This window comes from Odocoileus virginianus, chromosome 3 (assembly GCF_023699985.2).
Source record: "Odocoileus virginianus isolate 20LAN1187 ecotype Illinois chromosome 3, Ovbor_1.2, whole genome shotgun sequence".
Taxonomy (NCBI): domain Eukaryota; kingdom Metazoa; phylum Chordata; class Mammalia; order Artiodactyla; family Cervidae; genus Odocoileus; species Odocoileus virginianus.
In genome coordinates this window covers 76,135,783-76,156,231 of record NC_069676.1, presented here as the reverse complement: position 1 = coordinate 76,156,231, position 20,449 = coordinate 76,135,783, and the positions used below count along the sequence as shown (strand labels likewise).

At 38.7% G+C, this 20,449-nt stretch overlaps 1 protein-coding gene across 2 annotated transcripts in view; it reads right to left on the bottom strand.

The window, feature by feature from the left end:
• RASGRF2 (Ras protein specific guanine nucleotide releasing factor 2) overlaps positions 1-20,449 on the bottom strand; it is a 252,292-nt gene that overhangs the window by 113,499 nt on the left and 118,344 nt on the right. For both annotated transcript variants that reach the window (XM_070465761.1, XM_070465762.1), the window contains exons 10-13: positions 19,160-19,320; positions 18,151-18,217; positions 17,481-17,617; positions 3,844-3,926 (exon numbers count right to left, since the gene is read on the bottom strand). In XM_070465761.1, coding sequence (XP_070321862.1) covers positions 3,844-3,926; positions 17,481-17,617; positions 18,151-18,217; positions 19,160-19,320 — 448 coding nt within the window. The remainder of the gene's footprint in view (positions 1-3,843; positions 3,927-17,480; positions 17,618-18,150; positions 18,218-19,159; positions 19,321-20,449) is intronic.

Sequence of the window (20,449 nt, the reverse complement as noted above, 5' to 3'; positions counted from 1 at the left end):
GCATTTTCTGACAATAATTACTTTAATCAAATACTAAGAGGAAAAAATATATTGTAGCCAACATGAAATTAAAACTAATTACACCACTGCCTCTCAAAATTATGATTACAGTTTCATTTTAACTAAAGAAAAAAAATTAAATATTATGAAATTATTTAATTTTCTTTTATTACACTGAAAGAGATTTTACTTTATTTCCTAAGGGACCCTCAAGAAGATATAATGCGTTACTTAAGCCTCCTATGATAATAACAACTCCTTTTAGGCAAACATTTTAAAAAAACAATCTTGAAACATCAAACCCAAATCACCTATTGTAATTAGTAAGTTTTAAAAGTGAGTCCCTGCAAAGTAATGCCATTAAAATAGAATAAATTTTTTTCTTTTACCTCTGCAAAACATCTTTTTTTTTTTTTTTTGCATGTAGCCAGAGAGATATGCCGGGAGGCAAGAACACAGAATTTAGGGAAGAACAGGACCACGGACGAGACTGTCAGAAGGAACAGAGATTGCAAAATCATCTTTTTCTCTGATTGAAGAGAACCAGGCTCAAAGAGCCAGGGGAAAATGGAAGGAAGAAAGATAGAAGATATATGAAACTCTGCCTTGGGAATGCACCTCATGGAGAATAGATGGGCATCCAAACATGTGTGACTTCAATAGGAAGTCCTTACAGCCTCAGATACACGTTTCTATTCTCTAGTGAGTGGTTCCAACTCATAACAGTGACCTCTCTGTCCCCCCAAATGCAGGGAAGTCTTGGTCTATACAGGAGGCAGTTACAAATGAAACTGGAAATGGGCATTAGTCAAACTCCCAGCACAGAGGACAGAGGATGCATTGAGGTGCCAGTCATAACTGAGGCAGACAGAAAACAAAAGTTTTTAACTGTATTAATTTTTAAAGTGAACAAAGTGTATGTAGAGTAGGCGTGCAGCTGCCCTGAGGTTCAGGAGCTGATAAGTTGGCTACCAAGTCCAACTTACATATTCTCATTCTAGAGCAGACTGGAATTTCAAGGCTGTCTAACCTTCAAGAAAGTACTTTTAAAAAATGGATAAAAATAAGATATATTATTTTGTGAACTATTCAAATAAGTCCCATCACTTCACGGCAAATAGATAATGGAAACAATGGAAACAGTAAGAGACTTTATTTTTCTGGGCTCCAAACTCACTGCAGATGGTGACTGCAGGCATAAAATTAAAAGATGCTTGCTCCTTGGTAGAAAAGCTATGACCAACCTGGACAGCATATTAAAAAGCAGAGACATTACTTTGCTGCCAAAGGTCTGTATAGTCAAAGCTATGGTTTTTCCATTAGTCATGTGTGGATGTGAGTGTTGGACCATAAAGAAAGCTGAGCACTGAAGAATTGATGCTTTTGAACTGTGGTGTTGGAGAAGACTCTTGAGAGTCCCCTGGACTGCAAGGAGATCAAACTGGTCAATCCTAGAGAAAATCAACCCTGAATATTCATCGGAAGGACTGGTGCTAAAGCCAAAACTCCAATACTTTGGCCATCTGATGCAAAGAACTGACTCATTGGAAAAGACCCTGATTTGGGGAAAGATTAAAGGTGGGAGGGGAAGGGGACAACAGAGGATGAGATGGTTGGATGGCATCACTGACTTGATGGACATGAGTCTGAGCAAGCTCCGGGAGCTGGTGACGGACAGGGAGGTCTGGCGTACTGCAGTCCATGGGGTCGCAAAAAGTCAGACACGACTGAGCGACTGAACTGAAATGTACTGAACTCTGGCAGAAAACGAATAAGAAAACTAGCCTGGTGATGTGAACTTAAAAATTAAGTCATAATTTGAAACCTTTGACTTAATACTCCATACTTGGTTTTAATTTTATTATCATACATTTTAAACTGATCTTTTCTTTTTACCTACCTTTAAAAAAATACACTTATTTATTTATTTATTGTTGGCTTCATTGTGTCTTGGTTGCAGCACATAAAATCTTCATTGCAGCACACAGGTGCTCTCTAGTTGCGGTGTGTGGAATTAATTGCCCTATGGCATGTGGTATCTTAGATCCCTCGCCAGGGAACAAACCTGAGTCCCCTGAATTGGAAAGTGGATTTCTAAGTCCCTGATCTGTTGTTTCTTTTTTAAACTATATTTAAAAACCTAGGAAACTTAAGGCTAAAGGAATCTCTGCATGAGAGTCTTAAAATGACCCCTGTTGTTGCTCAGTCACTCAGTTGTGTCCAACTCTTTGTGACCCATGGACTACAGCAAGCCAGGTTTCCCTGTCCTTCACCATCTCCTGGAGCTTGCTCAAACTCATGTCCATTGAGTCAGTGATGCCATCCAACCATCTCATCCTGTTGCCCCCTTCTCCTCCTACTCTCAATCTTCCCCAGCATCAGGATATTTTCCAGTGAGTTGACTCTTCACATCAGGTAGCCAAAGTATTGGAGCTCCAGCATCAGTCTTTCTAATGAATACTCAATGTTGATTTCCTTTAGGATTGACTGGTTTGATCTCCTTGCAGTCCCAGAGACTCTCAAGACTCTTCTCCAACACCACAGTTCAAAAGCATCAATTCAGCTTTTCTATGGTCCAACTCTCATACCCATACACGACTACTGGAAAAACCACAGCTTTGACTATATGGACCTTTGTCAGGAAAGTAATGTCTCTGCATTTTAATATACTGTCTAGGTTTATCATAGCTTTTCTTCCATAAAAAGAAAGAAAAAATGACCCTGTTCAAAATATTTTAAAACTTGACTAGCAATTTAAAATAGTATCATCCTTTAACATATTTTCTGTAGTAACTGTGGCACTAGTATAATATACTCTGCCTTCATCTGATACAATAATTAACAAGTTTTAAAGTTTGTACCATTGGGATGATGCTAATTACAATAAATACCTATCATTGTACCTACAATGAAAGTACCTATCAATTGTACCTATCAATACCTGCAATGAAGAGAAAAGTTGATGCTGCTTTTTGTCTTAGCTCAGACCTAAAAAAAAATCCACATAAAAGGCATGGAAGACAAACATTTTCTTAGCTTCATGTAACTTTTTGGAAAGATATAACAGGACTATTTTTAAAAATACATTTTATTCTTAGAATTTGGACTGCAAATAACCAAGAAAATGAGAGTAGGGAATAATTTGGTCAGCTTGAAAATCCTTCCAAAGCAATTTTTGAATTTGGAAACAAGAAAGTATATAGAGACAAAAGTACTAATGAAGAGAGTTATGGCACATGGTTATTGATATAACTTCTCACTTCAAATAAAACTACAGTTTCCTTAGTGATAACACTAAATTATTGGATTTGCTTTCTTAATAAAACACATGGACAGCAGGATGGAAGCCCCCAGAAATAGCCTCTGGGGCAAATCCATACACAGGCTGTGGGTAGATGGTACCATAGAAAAGCCAGTTAATTTATGTTGAGTGTCTTCAAAATATCAATGTGTCTCTACAACCAAATCTAACTAATATGATTTATACTCACTGAGAAGACTGCAAAAGAATCTGCCAAACTTTTGTCCACCCTCTGACACATTTGCTATCACAACTTTATATACTGAACTTATAATTTTTTATAGGTTTTTTGCACTGAGGAAGGCATTCTGAATAGTATTAAAAACTATATTTCTATGCTGTGAGTCAATAAACTACAAATCTGAAAAACCATTACAATAGTCTTATTATTTATAATGGCATATTATGAATTATCACATTACTGTTGAATGTATTCACAGTATGAAGCTGAATCCCAATGAAGCAATATTTTATTCAGGGTTTTACATTCTCCACCAATTTGATCCTGATTAAAATGTCAGAGAAAGGATTATCACACTTACTTAATCATATGTGGCACAGTAACTTTGGAATTTTCTTCAAACACTATAGTCATTAAACCATTACACCGTATGTTGTCCACGCACTGTGAAATTAAAAAATAGACAGTTACAACCCACATGAAAACCTAGGCAGAGTATGTATTCCTAGAATTATTTACAGTCATAAAAACAATTCAGTTTCTCATCTGGGCACACAAGCACGCAAGCATGGGTGTGCACACATGTGTACACACTCACATACATGCACACACACAGAGGGGAACATTAAGCACTGAAGAACAGATTCAATATCCAAATACCCAAACTGTGCACCTAGCAAATGCCCAAGGATAGATATAAGGGCTGCATTTTCCTGGAACATGTTCCCCAAGGATTCTGAGCACAGTGTCACATCGGCACAACCCTCTGGCAGTCACAGCTCCACCTGAGGAGTTTATACCCCTAGTGACCACCTCTGCAATATCCCTTCTCTACCACAGGGCGTGGTGTGCGGCAGGCAGAGGGGAAATGGTGGCTTCCCTGGCTGGGGTTCATCTTCTCTCTCACTAGTAAGCTCTGTGGGTGCTTTTTTTGTATTTTTTTGCCAACAAATCCCCACATTTTACTAGTTTCTCAAGCAGCTTCTATTGGCAATGTGTTGGTTTGGTGAGGATGAACTGTATGATTTCTCCTGTTTCCGACATACATAAAGCCCTGTTCATCTCCTCTCTTTTCTTTCTAAGAAGAAAACTCAGAACTTTGCTAATTTTCTCTGCCTTCTTTATTTACATCTATGCCTTATCAATTCAAAATTTCCCTTTGCAATTACTTTGGGTTAGAGAAGTATTTTGAATTATACATATTCCCTTTAAACGAAACAGAAAATGAAAAAAAACCTAAACAGTTTTTAAAATCAGAAATTACTTTTAGTTACTAGGATGCCATGTACTACTTAATGATTATAATTAAATGGTGTGAGGAAAATTGATTGCCAAGTGATTTCACACAGCTCCTGAACTCAGGGTTTATCCTAAACCCCAATGTCTAATTAAAGAATGAATATGCATATAAAAAACTTTGGATTAATGGCATGCCCTGACTGTTGATTCCCCTATTTAGCATATCCGTCATTTTCATACTTAATGTTCCTTAAGAATTTGTTTCCTCAAATCTTATGCCGTTATTTCAATGACGAGGTATAACAGATCTCAACTTCTGGGAATAAAGCAAAATATTTTAAAGTTTCTCTTCAATTCATTTCTTTAAACATCTGGAATTTTGAATTATCTTCTTATATGAATAACTGTGGTTATCTAACTACAAATTAGATGATATGTGCTTATATGTGAGTTTATACTATATCTTACTCCCCTAGGTGGATTACAAAAATACATATAGTAAGACAAAGTCAAGGTAAGTAAGAAAATCAGAGAGGATTTGGATAAAGGGTGAAAAATAATAAGATGAAACCTGGAACCAATCGGCCACATATACTTTATGTTGAGAAGTTCCAAACACTTGCTCTACGTGGTCCTCAAAATTAGCTGAGCCATGGGGCAGCCAACTCAAAGGAAGCCATACGATCAACTACAAAATTCATGGCTTAACAGAACCTCAATTCATCCTACTCTCTGTCCAAAGGAAAATTATCTCATGGGTCTAATAAAGAAAACATTGAATAATGTCATGAACATTATTGTCTTCAACAACTTCCTTTTAAAGTAATTACAGTTTTGTTTTTTATCAAACTGTGTCTTATAAACTTGCTCAACATTGGTTGAAGAGTACAATTTCAAACTAACCACTCTGTGGTGAGTCCCAAAGGATGAGTCCTGCCTTTGCTCATCTGATTTCAAGCACTGATTTCATACTCCGCAGAAAAGGGTATGTATGGGCTGCTCCTCTTTAGGCATAAATAAATGCTGCTTCTCCCATCAGCTTTGAGTAGCAGGAAGTTAGACATGGTATTCTTCCCAGAGTTCTGAAACTGCACTGTCCTAAATTAGTACCCAGTTGTATGGAGTCAGTGTTTCCACCAGTGAGACCAGTGAGAGTCTCCACCAGTGGTAGAGCCTACTGCCCTCTACCAGTAGGAAGGGTATCCTCTTAGGCCTCAGAACGGCCACACGACCTCAAAGGGAGAGCTCTCAATCAGGGCCAGGTGAAAAGAGACGCCTATAACCCCATTCATTTCTAAGCATGAGCATACAGCGGAAAGCGAGGAGGTGAGCCTGGCTGGTGTGAGCATCTATAACGGAGGAGACGGTAAGAAAGAGGAACTCAGCTGGAGTCAGCAGTCTCGAATCTGGATTATATCCAGCAGGCAGATGGGAAGTCACTACAAGTTTCTAAGTGGTCTTGTTCAAGTTAAAATATCTACAGCTGGGGGAATTCACTGAATGGCAAGATCATCAGGATGATATTCTGAGTCACAAAGGAAATGATTCATGCCTCCGCTGAGGCAGACCATGGGAGTGAAGAGGAACGGATGGAGATAAATATTTTGAAGAAAGCAATAATAGAAATTGATGAGTTACTGAATAAAACCAAAAGAAAAAAAGCACAGCAACATTAAAAAATGACTATCACTATTAGGCCATTTTAAATTGGAAAATGCAAATATATTTAAAAGCAATAAACATGACCAATGTCTTTTGAGTGACACAGAACTTAACCAAAACTAGTCTACCTTTTTGGATTCTCATGAGCACCACGAAGATGCATGGATTATATGGCATTAGAGAAGGCAATGGCACCCCACTGCAGTACTCTTGCCTGGAAAATCCCATGGACAGAGAAGCCTGGTAGGCTGCGGTCCATGGGGTCGCGAAGAGTTGGGACACAACTGAGTGACTTTACTTTCACTTTTCACTTTCATGCATTGGAGAAGGAAATGGCAACCCACTCCAGTGTTCTTCCCTGGAGAATCCCAGGGACAGGGGAGCCTGGTGGGCTGCCGTCTACGGGGTCATACAGCGTCAGACACAACTGAAGCGACTCAGGAGCAGCAGCAGCAGCAGGGATTTTATTAAATGAGGGTTTCATGGCTGCATTTATTAAGTATGTACCTATGTGACAGATACTGGGCTAAATGCTGGGAGATGAGGGCAGGGAGCAGAGAAAGAATATATTAAAGAGTTTCAAAGATTAGTAAGGTCAGTTCAGTTCAGTCGCTCAGTCATGTCCAACTCTTTGCGACCCCATGAATTGCAGCACGCCACGTCTCCCTGTCCATCACAAACTCCCGGAGTTTACTCAAACTCATGTCCATGGAGTTGGTGATGCCATCCAGCCATCTCATCCTCTGTCGTCCCCTTCTCCACCTGCCCCCAATCCCTCCCAGCATTAGGGTCTTTTCTAATGAGTCAACTCTTCGCATCAGGTGGCCAAAGTATTGGAGTTTCAGCTTCAGCATCAGTCCTTCCAATGAACACCCAGGACTGATCTCCTTTAGGATGGACTGGGTGGATCTCCTTGCAGTCCAAGGGACTCTCAAGAGTCTTCTCCAACACCACAGTTCAAAAGCATCAATTTTTCAGCACTCAGCTTTCTTCACAGTCCAACTCTCACACCCATACATGACCACTGGAAAAACCATAGCCTTGACCAGACGGACCTTTGTTGGCAATGTCTCTGCTTTTTAATATGCTATCTAGGTTGGTCATAACTTTCCTTCCAAGGAGTAAGCATCTTTTAATTTCATGGCTGCAGTCACCATATGCAGTGAGTAAGGTAAACCACTTTAAATTCATTTTCCTAATTCCAATGGGAAAACGGTTTAGCACTATCCCCATTCTTGTGAAAACTACAAGCGAGATTTGGGGGCATGGGGACAGATGTTGCATACAGACAGGGAGAGGAAGCAGGGGTTAAGTGATCCTTCACCCCAGTGACATTTCTAGCTATTCCTTAGACTTTTCATTCTCAGTTTTTCTGAGCAGAATGAAGATGTTACCTGGGTAACCAACACAGGAAGTGGGAGAACAGAGACGGTGTTTGGTGAGAACTGTGGAAAGTAAACAGTGTTCCTTCAATTTCCTTTAACAGTCTAAGCAACAGCATAGTTATCAGACAACAGCCTTAGGATGTCTCAGGGCTATAGATTTTTTGTTTAGATATTCCATTTGGTTCTTTAAAAGTTATGTCTGGATCCTTTTTACATAGTGATCTTTTCTTTCCTTTCTTCTTCCTTCCCTCCTTTCCTTCCATACTTTATTTTAAACCTTCTTTTAAACCTGTCTTTACTAAGTTATCACTCTATTAGGTGAAGTTCCAGCAGTGCTAATTATACTGCTTACTGAGTCTTCTGACTCTCATTCATGATAGATCAGTTACTCAAAAGATTTGTAATTTTTGCTTTTGAGCACATTGTCATGAGCCCTGAACTGTTAAAGTGTTGCTAATGCAGTGACTTTGTGTTTGCTTATACCAAGCATTCTTGGGTTAGTAACAGTCCAAAAATTGTTTCTGCATTAATTTCTCAGTTTGGAATTTTCACACCATGTGAATATTGTGAATCTGAATTTCAAATCCATAGGCCAGAAATGCATTTGTTTTTCTCAAAGGAGATTTTAAAAAATTCAGAACCCAAGACAAAGACAGACTTCTTTATGATCCCAGGCCAAATGGGTATTTTTGTTTTTGAGTTCTTACTTCACGCATGGACCACCTTCCAACGCTCAGGCTTTAAACAGAAATCTCAGTTCCTTTAAGGGGCCCAAGGCTAACCCTGCTCCTTTAGTTAATACCCCTCAGGCATGGGACCAATAAACAGACTTAAGTCATTCTCAAGTCTCTGTCTTCAGTTTACATGCTATTTGCTCTGACTTTAAATCTTCCTGTTATTTCTGGCAACTAGAGATTTCCTTTTATATTTATAAATGTCATCAATGAATTAAATTTTTTATTATACTGATTTTATATATTAAATATTTCTGATTTTGTAGCCAGAGGGGATCTAAATCAGTGCAGTCCTCCACAATGCCAGAATTGAAACTTGAGATAAATGTTTTAGATCCAAAAGAAAAGATTTATGTGACCACTTTTGAACATCTTATTATCCAGTGTCAGATCTCATTTCGTAAATCTTTCTGATTCATTGTATCAAGCATTAAATTATTTTCAATAGGAAGAAAAAGAAATTTTTACTTACACTCAAGTCTCAGAAGGAAATATACATGCAGGCTGAACCAGAGATCAAAAGACCATATAATAAAAAATCACATTTAATTGTACAAAAAGTCTTTGATAACCGACACATCTATCTGTGGGATGGATGAATATATATATATGTATACACACATACATATACACGTATGTTGCTGCTGATTAGTAGCTAAGTTTTAAGACTCCATGGACTGTAGCTGGCCAGGCTCCTCTGTCCCTAGGATTTTCCAGGCAAGAATATTGAAATGGGTTGCCATTTCCTTTTCGAAAGGATCTTCCCAACCCAAGGAGTGAACCCACGTCTCCTGCATTAGCAGGCGAATTCTTTACCAATGAGCCAGCAGGGAAGCCCATACACACATATACATACATGTATATAAAATATATTATGGTATATTTATAACAGAGGAGTGGTTTTGAAATGGACTTTTTATCTATTAGATGCTCCACAGACCGGGTTCAGTGACAACACTATTTTGAACAAACAGGACTCCTAGGGGCTCTGGGTTTACCAATTCTACTTCAACCACAATATTTTGCTTTTATCTCACTTCCATTTGGCATTTTCAGTACTGCTACACTGAAGAAAGAGTTCTCTTCCAGAAAGAAAGTTAAACTACAACAGAACTTTTATTTATGAATGTGTGTATGAATATATTAATATTTATATTGGAAGCCATCATATATATTCATGATCATATATGCACATTATTGTGTTGGGGAGAAGAGATTGAGCCTTGGGAAAATGAATTCAATTCACTCAGTTAAAAGAGAAAGACATGAAAATAGCCAGGGTGTCATATAACTTTAAGGACACAATTTATGTGAATTACTATAAACCTTAAAATCAGTAAGATAACAAAAGCAGATTCCTAGATCATGGCTATTCTAGTTCAGTTTGTGATGACTATGACCGGGGGGTAGAGGACTGGGAATATGCATATTTATAAAAGCCCTGGGTAATTGAAAAAAACTTTTTTTATTGGAGAATAGTTGCTTTACAATATTGTGCTGGTTTCTGCCATACCTCAACATGAGTCAGCCACAGGTATACACATGTCCTTCCCCTCCTGAATCCCTGTCCCATGTCCCACCCCCTCCTGCTGCTCTAGATTGTCACAGAGCACTGGGTTGAGCGCCCTGTGTCACACAGCAAATTCCTACTAGCTATCTATTTCACATGTGGTAACGTATATGCTTCCACGCTACCCTCTCAATTCATCCTACCATCTCCTTCCCACACGGTGCACAAGTCTGTTATGTCTGTCTCCACTGCTGCCTCTGCCCTGCAAATAGATTCATCAGTACCATCTTTCTAGAGTCCATACACATGCGTTGCTGCTGCTGCTGCTAAGTCACTTCAGTCGTGTCTGACTCTTTGCGACCCTGTGGATTGTAGCCTGCCAGGTTCCTCTGTCCATGGAGTACTCCAGGCAAGGACACTGGAGTGGGTTGCCATGCTGTCCTCTAGGGGAACTTCCCAACCCAGGGATCGAACATTTATTATTCAAACCCTCAAATAAGAGGATCAAACCTCTTATTTCTCCTGCACTGGCAGGCAGGTTCTTTACCACTAACCCAACCAGAAATACAATATTTGTCTTTCTCTTTCTGACTTACTTCACTCTACAATAGGCTCTAGGTTCATCCACCTCATTAGGACTGACTCATATGTGTTCTTTTTTTAATAGCTGAGTAAAGGTCCATCTAGTCAAGGCTATGGTTTTTCCAGCAGTCATGTATGGATGTGAAAGTTGGAGGATAAAGAAAGCTGAGCGCCGAAGAATTGATGCTTTTGAACTGTGGTGTTGGAGAAGACTCTTGAGAGTCCCTTGGACTGCAAGGAGATCCAACAAGCCCATCTTAAAAGAGATCAGTCCTGGGTGTTCACTGGAAGGACTGATGCTGAAGCTGAAACTCCAATACTTTGGCCACCTCATGCAAAGAGCTGACTCATTAGAAAAGACCCTGATGCTGGGAAAGATTGAAGGTGGGAGAAGAAGGGGACAACAGAGGATAAAATGGTTGGATGGCATCACCAACTCAATGGAAATGAGTTTAGGTGAACTCAGGGAGTTGGTGATGGACAGGGAGGCCTGTGTGCTGCAGTCCATGGGGTTGCAAAGGGTCAGACATGACTGAACAACTGAACTGAATATTCCATTGTGTATGTGTACACATATATGTATGTATATATACACATCACAATTTCTGTATCCATTTCTCTGTCGATGGACATCTAGGTTGCTTCCATGTCCTAGCTACTGTAAAGAGTGCTGCAATAAACACTGGAGTACATGCATCTCTTTCAATTAGGTTCTCTCAATTAGGCTGGCTCAGTGGAAGAAACTCTGCCTGCAATGCAGGAGACACAGGAGATGCGGGTTCGATCCCTAGGTTGGAAAGATCCCCAGGAGGAGGGCATGGTAACCCACTCCAATATTCCTGCCAGGAAAATCCCACAGATGGAGGATGGCAGGCTACAGTCCACGGGGTCACAAAGAGTCAGACATGACTGAGTGACCAGGCACACGCCCAGTAGTGGGATTGTTAGACCCAGGTAATTTTGAAGCAGTTGGTCCTTGAAGGAAGGATGACAATGGCTTTTGCAGCAGAGTTTTTGTTTGGTTGGTTGGTTGGGCTTTTTTGTTTTCTGTTTTTTTTTTTTTTTTTTAATATACCACACAGTTTGTGGGACCTTAGTTCCCTGACCAGGGATGGAACCTGTGCCCTTTGCAGTGGAAATGCAGAGTCCTACCCATTGGACTACCAGGAATTCCCTCCAGTAGGCTTTTCTGCAGGTCTTATTTAAGGAAGTATCTGGTCAAAGGTCAGTAATCTACTGCATCACCATACCTTTCCATCTTCCTAATACTTCTAAGGAGTGGGAAGAAAAGTAAACTCAATTTTTCTCTTAAATCACCTTTTTATATTAAAGTAAAAAATTCCCTGTTGATTCCAGAGAAGCTATTTTTAAGGGAGGAAGCATGTCAGTGTGCTATAAATTTGTCTATATTTTGACACATCTGCCCAAACCAAGAAGCTCAGAGGTGAATTTTAATTCTGCATTTTAGTTAATACCCATAATTACAGAAAAATCTGTTTAATACTCCATTATGTATCACAGTAAGACATGCACAAATGAATGCACTATATTGAAATGAATGGTCAAATCTTCAGCCTCAAATTTTTCCCTATAAATAGATGAAAAAGGGAAGAATTACTGGTCAAGACCATTAACCACTTGCACATTTTGTTGGAGGCACCAACGGTTAATTATGACCTTGCTGGTGGAGCTAAAAGTATAATTAATCATTCAAGCAATTGCTACTTCTAAAAATTACAGCTTCAAAGAGAGAGGCCTGACAAAGCTAAAAGTCTTAATTTTCATTCAGAGTCCTCTATGTGAAAGTGGTATTGTGTCAATACTTAGGCACCACTTTATTATTTCAAGTAAGAGCTACATGTGATTAGTATAACATGGTACAATGGTTTAGCAAGGTGAAGTCAAATTAAGCCAGAAAAAATTTAAATTACGCAAAACAAAAAAATGACAAAATTAAGGACAAGATCATGAAGAATATATTCATTTAGACTAAAGAAATGTTCATTTCCCTAGGACAGGGAAGGATATCTACAAGCATAGCCCCAACAAATAAATGTCCATCTGGTATAATGACAAGAAATAGATACGGTGGGAAATGTTAGTCTCACTGATAATTGCAGAAGTAATTAAAACCACTAGGAAGGAATACCACTTTTCCATTAAATGAGGAAATGTGACAAACATGACAAAATTCAGCACTGGCAGGACTAAGAAGAGATGAGTTACATATTTTGGGGGGTGTTTCAGCAGTCTGTCGAGTCATGAATCATGAAATCATGAAAGTGATCAGGCCCCCTTCACCAGCCCTGTACCTGCGGGTAAGATATACCAACAAGGGGCCTTGAAAGGAGGAGTAACTCTTGGTGCAAAGATGGCTAGCACCACCCCATCATATATTAGTGCTGAAATTTGGAAATTGCCCATATGCCTAATTATTCAGAAAGAGCTAGAAAAGTGGTAAGTTAACATGATGCGTGATTAGTTACTCAGTCATGGTGGACTCTTTGGGACCCCATGGACTGCAGCCCACCAGATTCTGTCCATGGGATTTGCTAGCCAAGAATACTGGAGTAGATTGCTGTTTCCTTCTGCAGGGGATCTTCCTGACCCAGGGACCGAACCCGCATCTTCTGCATTGGTAAGCAGATTCTTTACCTGCTGAGTCATCAGGGAAGTCTAAGTTAACACGGTAGAATAAACATGTATTAGAAGACTCTGATACAAAGAACTCATAGGAATATACGAAGATGAAAAAGGAAAAAATGATGCATATATGCACCTAGAGGCAAACTGTTGGATTATTTTTGTATGGCAGGATTGTGAAGGTTTGAGAGATGAAAATATTTGATTTTCAGAACAGAGTTTCTCAAACGTAATTGTGCAAAAGTGATCAGTGGAGCCTGTTAAACCTGAGGGGGTATCTGGAATGTGGGTTCAGGAGTCTGCATTTAAAAAAAAAAACCTTCAGGTAATTATCTGTGAAAGACACTTTGATAAACATTTATTTAGTGATCTGGGTGTTGGGAGTATTTCTGGTTCCTTTTTGTATCCATATTTTTACATATACATCATAAAATATTAAAAGGTACATTTCAAGCATTCTGTAGGTTCATCTTATCAATAATGAATATGCCCAGAGGCATGTTTGGGAGACTGACAAATTTCATCAATGTATGTATAGCACACAGTTTCCCTCATAAAATGAAAATGTTTTAAGTGGAGAACAAAGCCCAGCTGAGATGCAGGCTGCTGGGCAGTAAACTAGGCTCAATTACTAGGGGAGCACTCTGTCCCCACCACCCACCGTTCAAACCCTGCGTCAGGAAAATCACTAAGTGTCTCAGAACACTCACTATTGGGCTCAACATTTTTTTTTAAAATTAGAGTGTAATCGCTTTACAATGTTGTGCTGGTTTCTGCTGTCCAACAAAGTGAATCAGCTATATGTACACAGAAGTTTTCTCCCTCTTGAGCCTCTGTCCCTCCCCCACATGCCAGGCCCCTAGGGCATCACAGTGCGGAGCTGAGGTCCCTATTCTACACCGCACGTTCCCAGTAGCTATCTATTTTACACACAGTAGTGTACCTCTGTCACACTAACCTCCCAATTCATCTCACCCTCCCCTCACCGTGTCCACCTGTCTGGTCTCTATGTTCTCGTCTCTATTCCCGCCCTGTAACTAGGTTCATCTGTACCATTTTTCTAGATTCCACACATGTGCATTAATATATGATGTTTGTTTTTCTCTTTCTGACTTACTTCACTCTGTTTGATAGACTCTAGATCCCTCCATATCTCTACCAATGACCCAATTTCATTCCTTTTTATGGCTGAGTAATATTCCACTTTATATATGTACCATAGCTTCTTTTAGAAGCAGTTGACTCATAACCACTCCCTCCTCTTCGATACATTTTCTTCATTTGACTTGCAAGACACCGCACCCTCTTGGCTATCCTCCAATTGCACTCCTGGTTCCTTCTCTTCTCTGCTGTTCTCTGCGACTCCTCACTCACTCCATGGGCTTCTCCTCATTTCTATCTATACTGACTCTCTGGGTGATCTCAACAGTCTCGTGGCCTTAAATATCATCTAAATGGCAGAGAGTCTCACACATGGACCTCCCTCCAAGCACTGAACGTCCATACCCCACTGCTTACTTAACAATTCCATTGAAATTACTTCCCCCTTTTCTACTTTCCCTCTCAACATTCCCCTTCAGCCACATCTAACCTTCATGCTATTGCTCAAAATATACTGTCTCCTACTCTAGAGAGCTTGCAGTGGCTGTTCCCTCCGTGTGGAATGACTTTGCCTTTGTTACATATCTACATGGTATTTCCATCACTCGCCACAGTCTTTGTTTACATGGTGTCTTCAAAATGAGATGATCACCTTTTCAAAATTGTAGGGACCCACACCTACCTCCAGTAGCCCAATCCTTCTCAACCTGCCCTATCACCTTCTAACGTAAAATATTATCTATTTATTATCTTTACATTGTTTTCAGTTTCCCCACACTAGACTGTAAGCTACACAAGGTCAGGGAATTTTTGTTGTTGTTGTCCACGATATATCACACGCACCGAGATAGTGCCTGGCATATGTTATCACTGCATAAATATATTTGTTGAATGGCTGAAATGTTAAATATCAAAACCACACGATATTAAGGTTCTACCGAACACAGTAATTTCATATCATGATATCACTGTCACTCAGAAAGACACAAATTCCTGTTGTTTCCTTCTCCAATTCAATTGTAACTATAATCTAATACACTAGTATATTAGCCATAGAAACTTGGAGAAATAGGAAGAAATTGTACACCTAACTCAAGATGTAGTCTACATGCGTATTCAGTCGCGTCCAACTCTTAGCTACCCCATGGACTATAGTCTGCCAGGTTACTCTGACCATGGAATTCTTCAGGTAGGAATACTGGAGTGGGTTGCCATTTCCTGCTAAAATGTAGTCTAAGTAGAGAGAATCACTTGAATGCTTCTGGGAGGCAAAATATTAGATCTTTTCTTTAAAGGACCGGGCACAGAATTATTCATACACAAAAGGGGTCTTTTCTCTCTTAGCGATGCCTCACCCTAAGACTGCTTGAAGTTTTTATCAGCTCTGAATCTTAGGCACCCCAGTTCTGTCATAGGGTAGAAACTATAAGAAGCTGGGAAAACATCTTTGTCTACAACTCTAATTCTCCCCATTCTTCCTACTTATCTTGGCTTCACAACACATACACAATTTTGTTGCATTAAGTTGTCTACTTCCCTTTCTTCTCTACTAATCTGTCTATCTCCTTGAGAGGAGGGGTCGTTGCCAAACCCTGGTACCTACACAATGCCTGGCAGCACAGGGTGATTGCTCAGATAACGTTCACAGAATCAATGACTGATTCAGAGTTTCTGAAGGTAAAAGGTGCATTCCACAGACTTAATTACAATATTAATTCATACAGCTTAGAGCTAATGAAAGTATTAGTAAATCACCATAAATGGGTAATCATGCAAATATACATGATCCCATATTTTTGTTTCTTTGTTAACCAGAAAAGAAGCACCTTGACTTCGGCTATTTATTCATCATCAAAACAGTCCTGGAAGAAAAGCAGTAAAAATCCGGAATTCCAGTAGAGGATACTTAGAGAGGTAATAAAAGACTTGGATTAGGTTTGAGTCATGACCCAGCACAGTTGTGCAGCTTCGAACAAATGCTTATTAACCTTCTGAATCTCAGTTTTCGTACCTGTGAAATGGTACTACTGCTTCTGTTCACCTTCAGAATATTATAGTAAAGGACAAATGAGGTTAAGTCTGGTAAAACATCTTTGACATGTAATTAACTTGCACATTCATTTTCTTTCTATATTTGCTTTTCAGTCACTTAGAAAAAAATTAAGGGGTTTTCCTGGGGTCCAGTGGTTAAGACTCTGCCCTCCCAATGTAGAGGGCACAGGTTCAGTCCTTGGTTGGGGACCTAAGATCCTGCATGGCTCACAGCAAGGCCAAAAATTAAAAAAAATATTAAAAAATTGTTTTTTTAAAAAAATTAAGTATCTGAAAAACTATGATATATTTATAGTTCATATTTATATCTAAGGTATATATAAATTACTAAGAGCTCTTCAGAAAAGGAAGACAATGGGATCTATAGCATATGCCTTTCCTGTTTGCCCCAATCATCCTTTAGTCAACAACTCTGAAGATCATTAAGCTTTAATATTTTCCTTCACAGCTTACCTTTACACCCAGATTGGTTAATGGAGCCAAAATTAATGTGGAGCTGGGCTTGAAGAATGCCCAAGTCCAATCATCACTAGTTTTGACTTTTTTTTCAAATCCTGAACAAATGTAGCAATTTCCTAAGCAGGAAGTGTTGATCAAGGAAAGGTAAGCAAATCTGTTCCCTAACTTTTTCTATATAAAATACAGGAACTCACTTTCAGGCCTCATACTACAGACAGTATCTCTTTTTTCATTTGATTTCACAGTCCTTGTTAGCTATTTTTACATCTCTCACCATTTTCCTATCTCAGCAACAAATAAGCAAAAAAAAAAAAAAATCTAATGAGGTCACTGGAGAATTTACTACTCACGGGGCAATTTTAACACTCTCCAAACAAAACCACTGTCCAACACAAGTGTATATTGGCTTGTACAAAAATGCCCAGGATGCAAAATACAATGACAACATTTAGGTAAATTTTAAACAAACAAACAAACAGCAACAAATGATTCAATACATGAAGACAATAACCACAGCAACCAGATACAATTTTCTAATAAAAATAAACTGACTCTAAAACTGCATCCCAAAAGCTTATGCTGTGAAATTTAAAACACAAAAACCAACTTGGGGCCAAAGTCACTTGCTTACCTGACTGATGTCACTTGTCCAGGCAGCTTTCTCCTGGCGGGAAGGTGCTAACAAGACCACAGTGAAGGGGGCACCATCAGGAGGCTCCACCACTATTTTGAAATCCAAGTGTCCAAACACTTGGCCAGAACCTTTGGCTTCAACACACGTAAACCAAACAATTAGATGTGAATACAAAAACATGAGTGATAACTGCTTTCTCAAGGTCCTAGTAATACAACCAACATGTGTTTAAGTCCAGAATCTCCCTTTAGTGATCCAGTACTTCCTCAAGCATAGGGACGGCTTTGTTAAGCTCATAAGCAGATGAAAAAGCTAAGATCAGTGGGTTACTCAAGACTACGGTCCTGTTCTCCTTGTCAATTCATGGCTTTTTAAAAATTTTCCATAAATTACAGAATTCCAACATTCTAATTCAATTACTTTCTTCTCTGCCGCTGCAAAATCACTATCACAAGACAAATTCAGTAAAATGCAAGTTTCCAAAGATGGCTTAACTGGGGTTACAGGTTAAATGGTTCAACAGAATTTTTCATATATAAATGAATTCAGGGAACTTATTCTTAATATCTTCCCTGTCTCCTGAAGCAGCTCTTCTTAGCTATCAACAAATAAAAACCAAAGGACTATTTAATGCTAATATAATTCTAAGAGATAGAATGTGACTTACAGTCATCATCGCTCGCATCGGGCTCCTCGACCAAGGTACATTCTATTAGAGACAGAACTCCACCTGTCTGGAAACAGACCAATTTTTCATTTAGAGGCTAAGAGTCTTGCATAGGTTGGGAAGCTGTGATTTGTAAACCTTATATTCAAACTGCCACAGAAGAAACAGCAATTCCGTTTTGAAACTAATTTTTCATAGAGCTCAAAATTAAATTTAAATGTGTAAAAGTAATTGAATTCATTGAGCGTCATGATTCTTCCCCACCATCTGACTCTCACTCCCAATGTCTGTAAAATTTAACGAGTCGGTCTATGGGAGATTATATGGAACCTCAGAAGCCCCACAGAGTGAATGCAGCTCAGTAAAGGGTAGAGCTCTACAACCAGTAAGTGACTTAAGCAGTAGAACTCTGGTGTCGTCATGCTGGATAATATTTTCAGGCATTAATAACAGAAGGTACAGATAGGCAAACTTTTTCTGTAAAGGGCTGGCTAGTAAATCCTTTAGGCTTTGCAAGCCGTATGATCTCTATCGCCACCGCTTAAATTTGCCATTTTAAAAAGCATGAAAACAGCCAGGTACAATGAGAAAGGAAATGAGTTGTGGCTGTGGTCCAATAAAACTTTATTATTAAAAAGACGCAGCAAGCTGTGGGCAGTAGTTTTCTCACTCTTGGTACTGAGTAAGATAATATAGCATTTAGCGAATATTACACAATCAGTACACTGCAGTCATCTGACAAGATTTTTGAGCTCAGTCAACAACTAGTAATTTTGTCCAGGTTATGATTTTAATTTCCCTTCTTTATGGCAATTGCACTTAAATTTCTATTACTTTGGATTTAACTGACAACAAAGTAAATGTCAAGGTTGGCAACTGTGTATTACCTCACCATGATATCGTAATAACCTATTTTATGATAGCAGGCATGGGAAAGTCATAATTAAATTAACCTCAATGCCTCTCAAGTGCATGGAACATAAATGGAATAGTCATGTAAAACCAGTACCTTGAGCAGATGCAGCTTTCCTCCTGAACTTCTTGTACAAATTAAAAAGTGTTTTGTAAACAAGAAGCACTGTCTTTCTCCTTCCTTTTTCAAAGACAATGAACCCAGGCGAACTTTACTAAGTTTCCCTCTCTCAACGGAAGGTACTTGAATAAGAGAACCTGGTGATCACAAAAGTGAAGAACACACAGTAATTAAAATTCTGTCAAGTGAGAGTAGTTCCTGATGCAAAAACAGCAGGGCCTGTTTCCCAAGATACCAAGGGATTATTTGATGCACCATCGGAACAAGCAAATCCCCTGCACTTTGAGCAGAAGAAACAACGTATTGCTATGCTTTAAGAGTCACACCAATTCCTACTATTTCTGTAGAACACTTTAGATTTGATTATTTATATATAAGCTGGAAAATAAGTTTAAAACAAAGCCATACTGAATTCAAAGCATGAGACACTTCTGCCATGTCCTTCATAATCTGATCTTTATCAATTTATTTACATAAGAATAGGGTACATATTGTATAATTACATATAGTAATAAAACAACATAATAAAAAGCAAGTCAAATTTGTTTTTCCTAAAGCAATGAAGGTAGATAAATAGCATTAATATAGCCTACTTTGTATTTAAAAACATGATGTACATTTATAATGTACATTTTTAAATGTACATTATAAAAATACACAGATTATGCAATTCAACACAATTTAGCGAAGGGCTCTTTTTAAAGGGCAGTTATTTCAGGTTACATTTAAATTATACGTGATAAAAATTCTTTGTGAAATCTACATGGAAAAGAAACCACCTAAATTCTATATGCAGAACACTCCTGTGAGGGAAACTATCTTCCATTCAAGAAGCTAAGCATAGATTTTATATAATTTCACTCTAATTATGACCTCCTGCTCTTCTTAAAAGGAAATTCTAATTTAAATATCAAAACCAAAAAACACTAAGAAAGATGCTTACAACTACCTTGCCTTCTGAAATGCCCTGAGCCAGTACTATTTCTACTATTTGTGTCATTCACCACCTATCCCAAATGCAGCTTTACAAAGGCTCCTATCAGCCTCATAAGAACTATTAAATGAATATTCATCACTTAGTTATGAACACTGGCCATCACTAAGAGATGAGACTGTGAGCAACTTTATTTTCCTCTTCATACATTTCCTAGGTTTCCTGATTTGTTTTTTTTTTAAATGTATTTTTGGAATAGTAAATCTATGATTGCGGGTCACAAAACACTTACATTAACATATGTCTATTCCAAACAGTACCTACCTTCACAG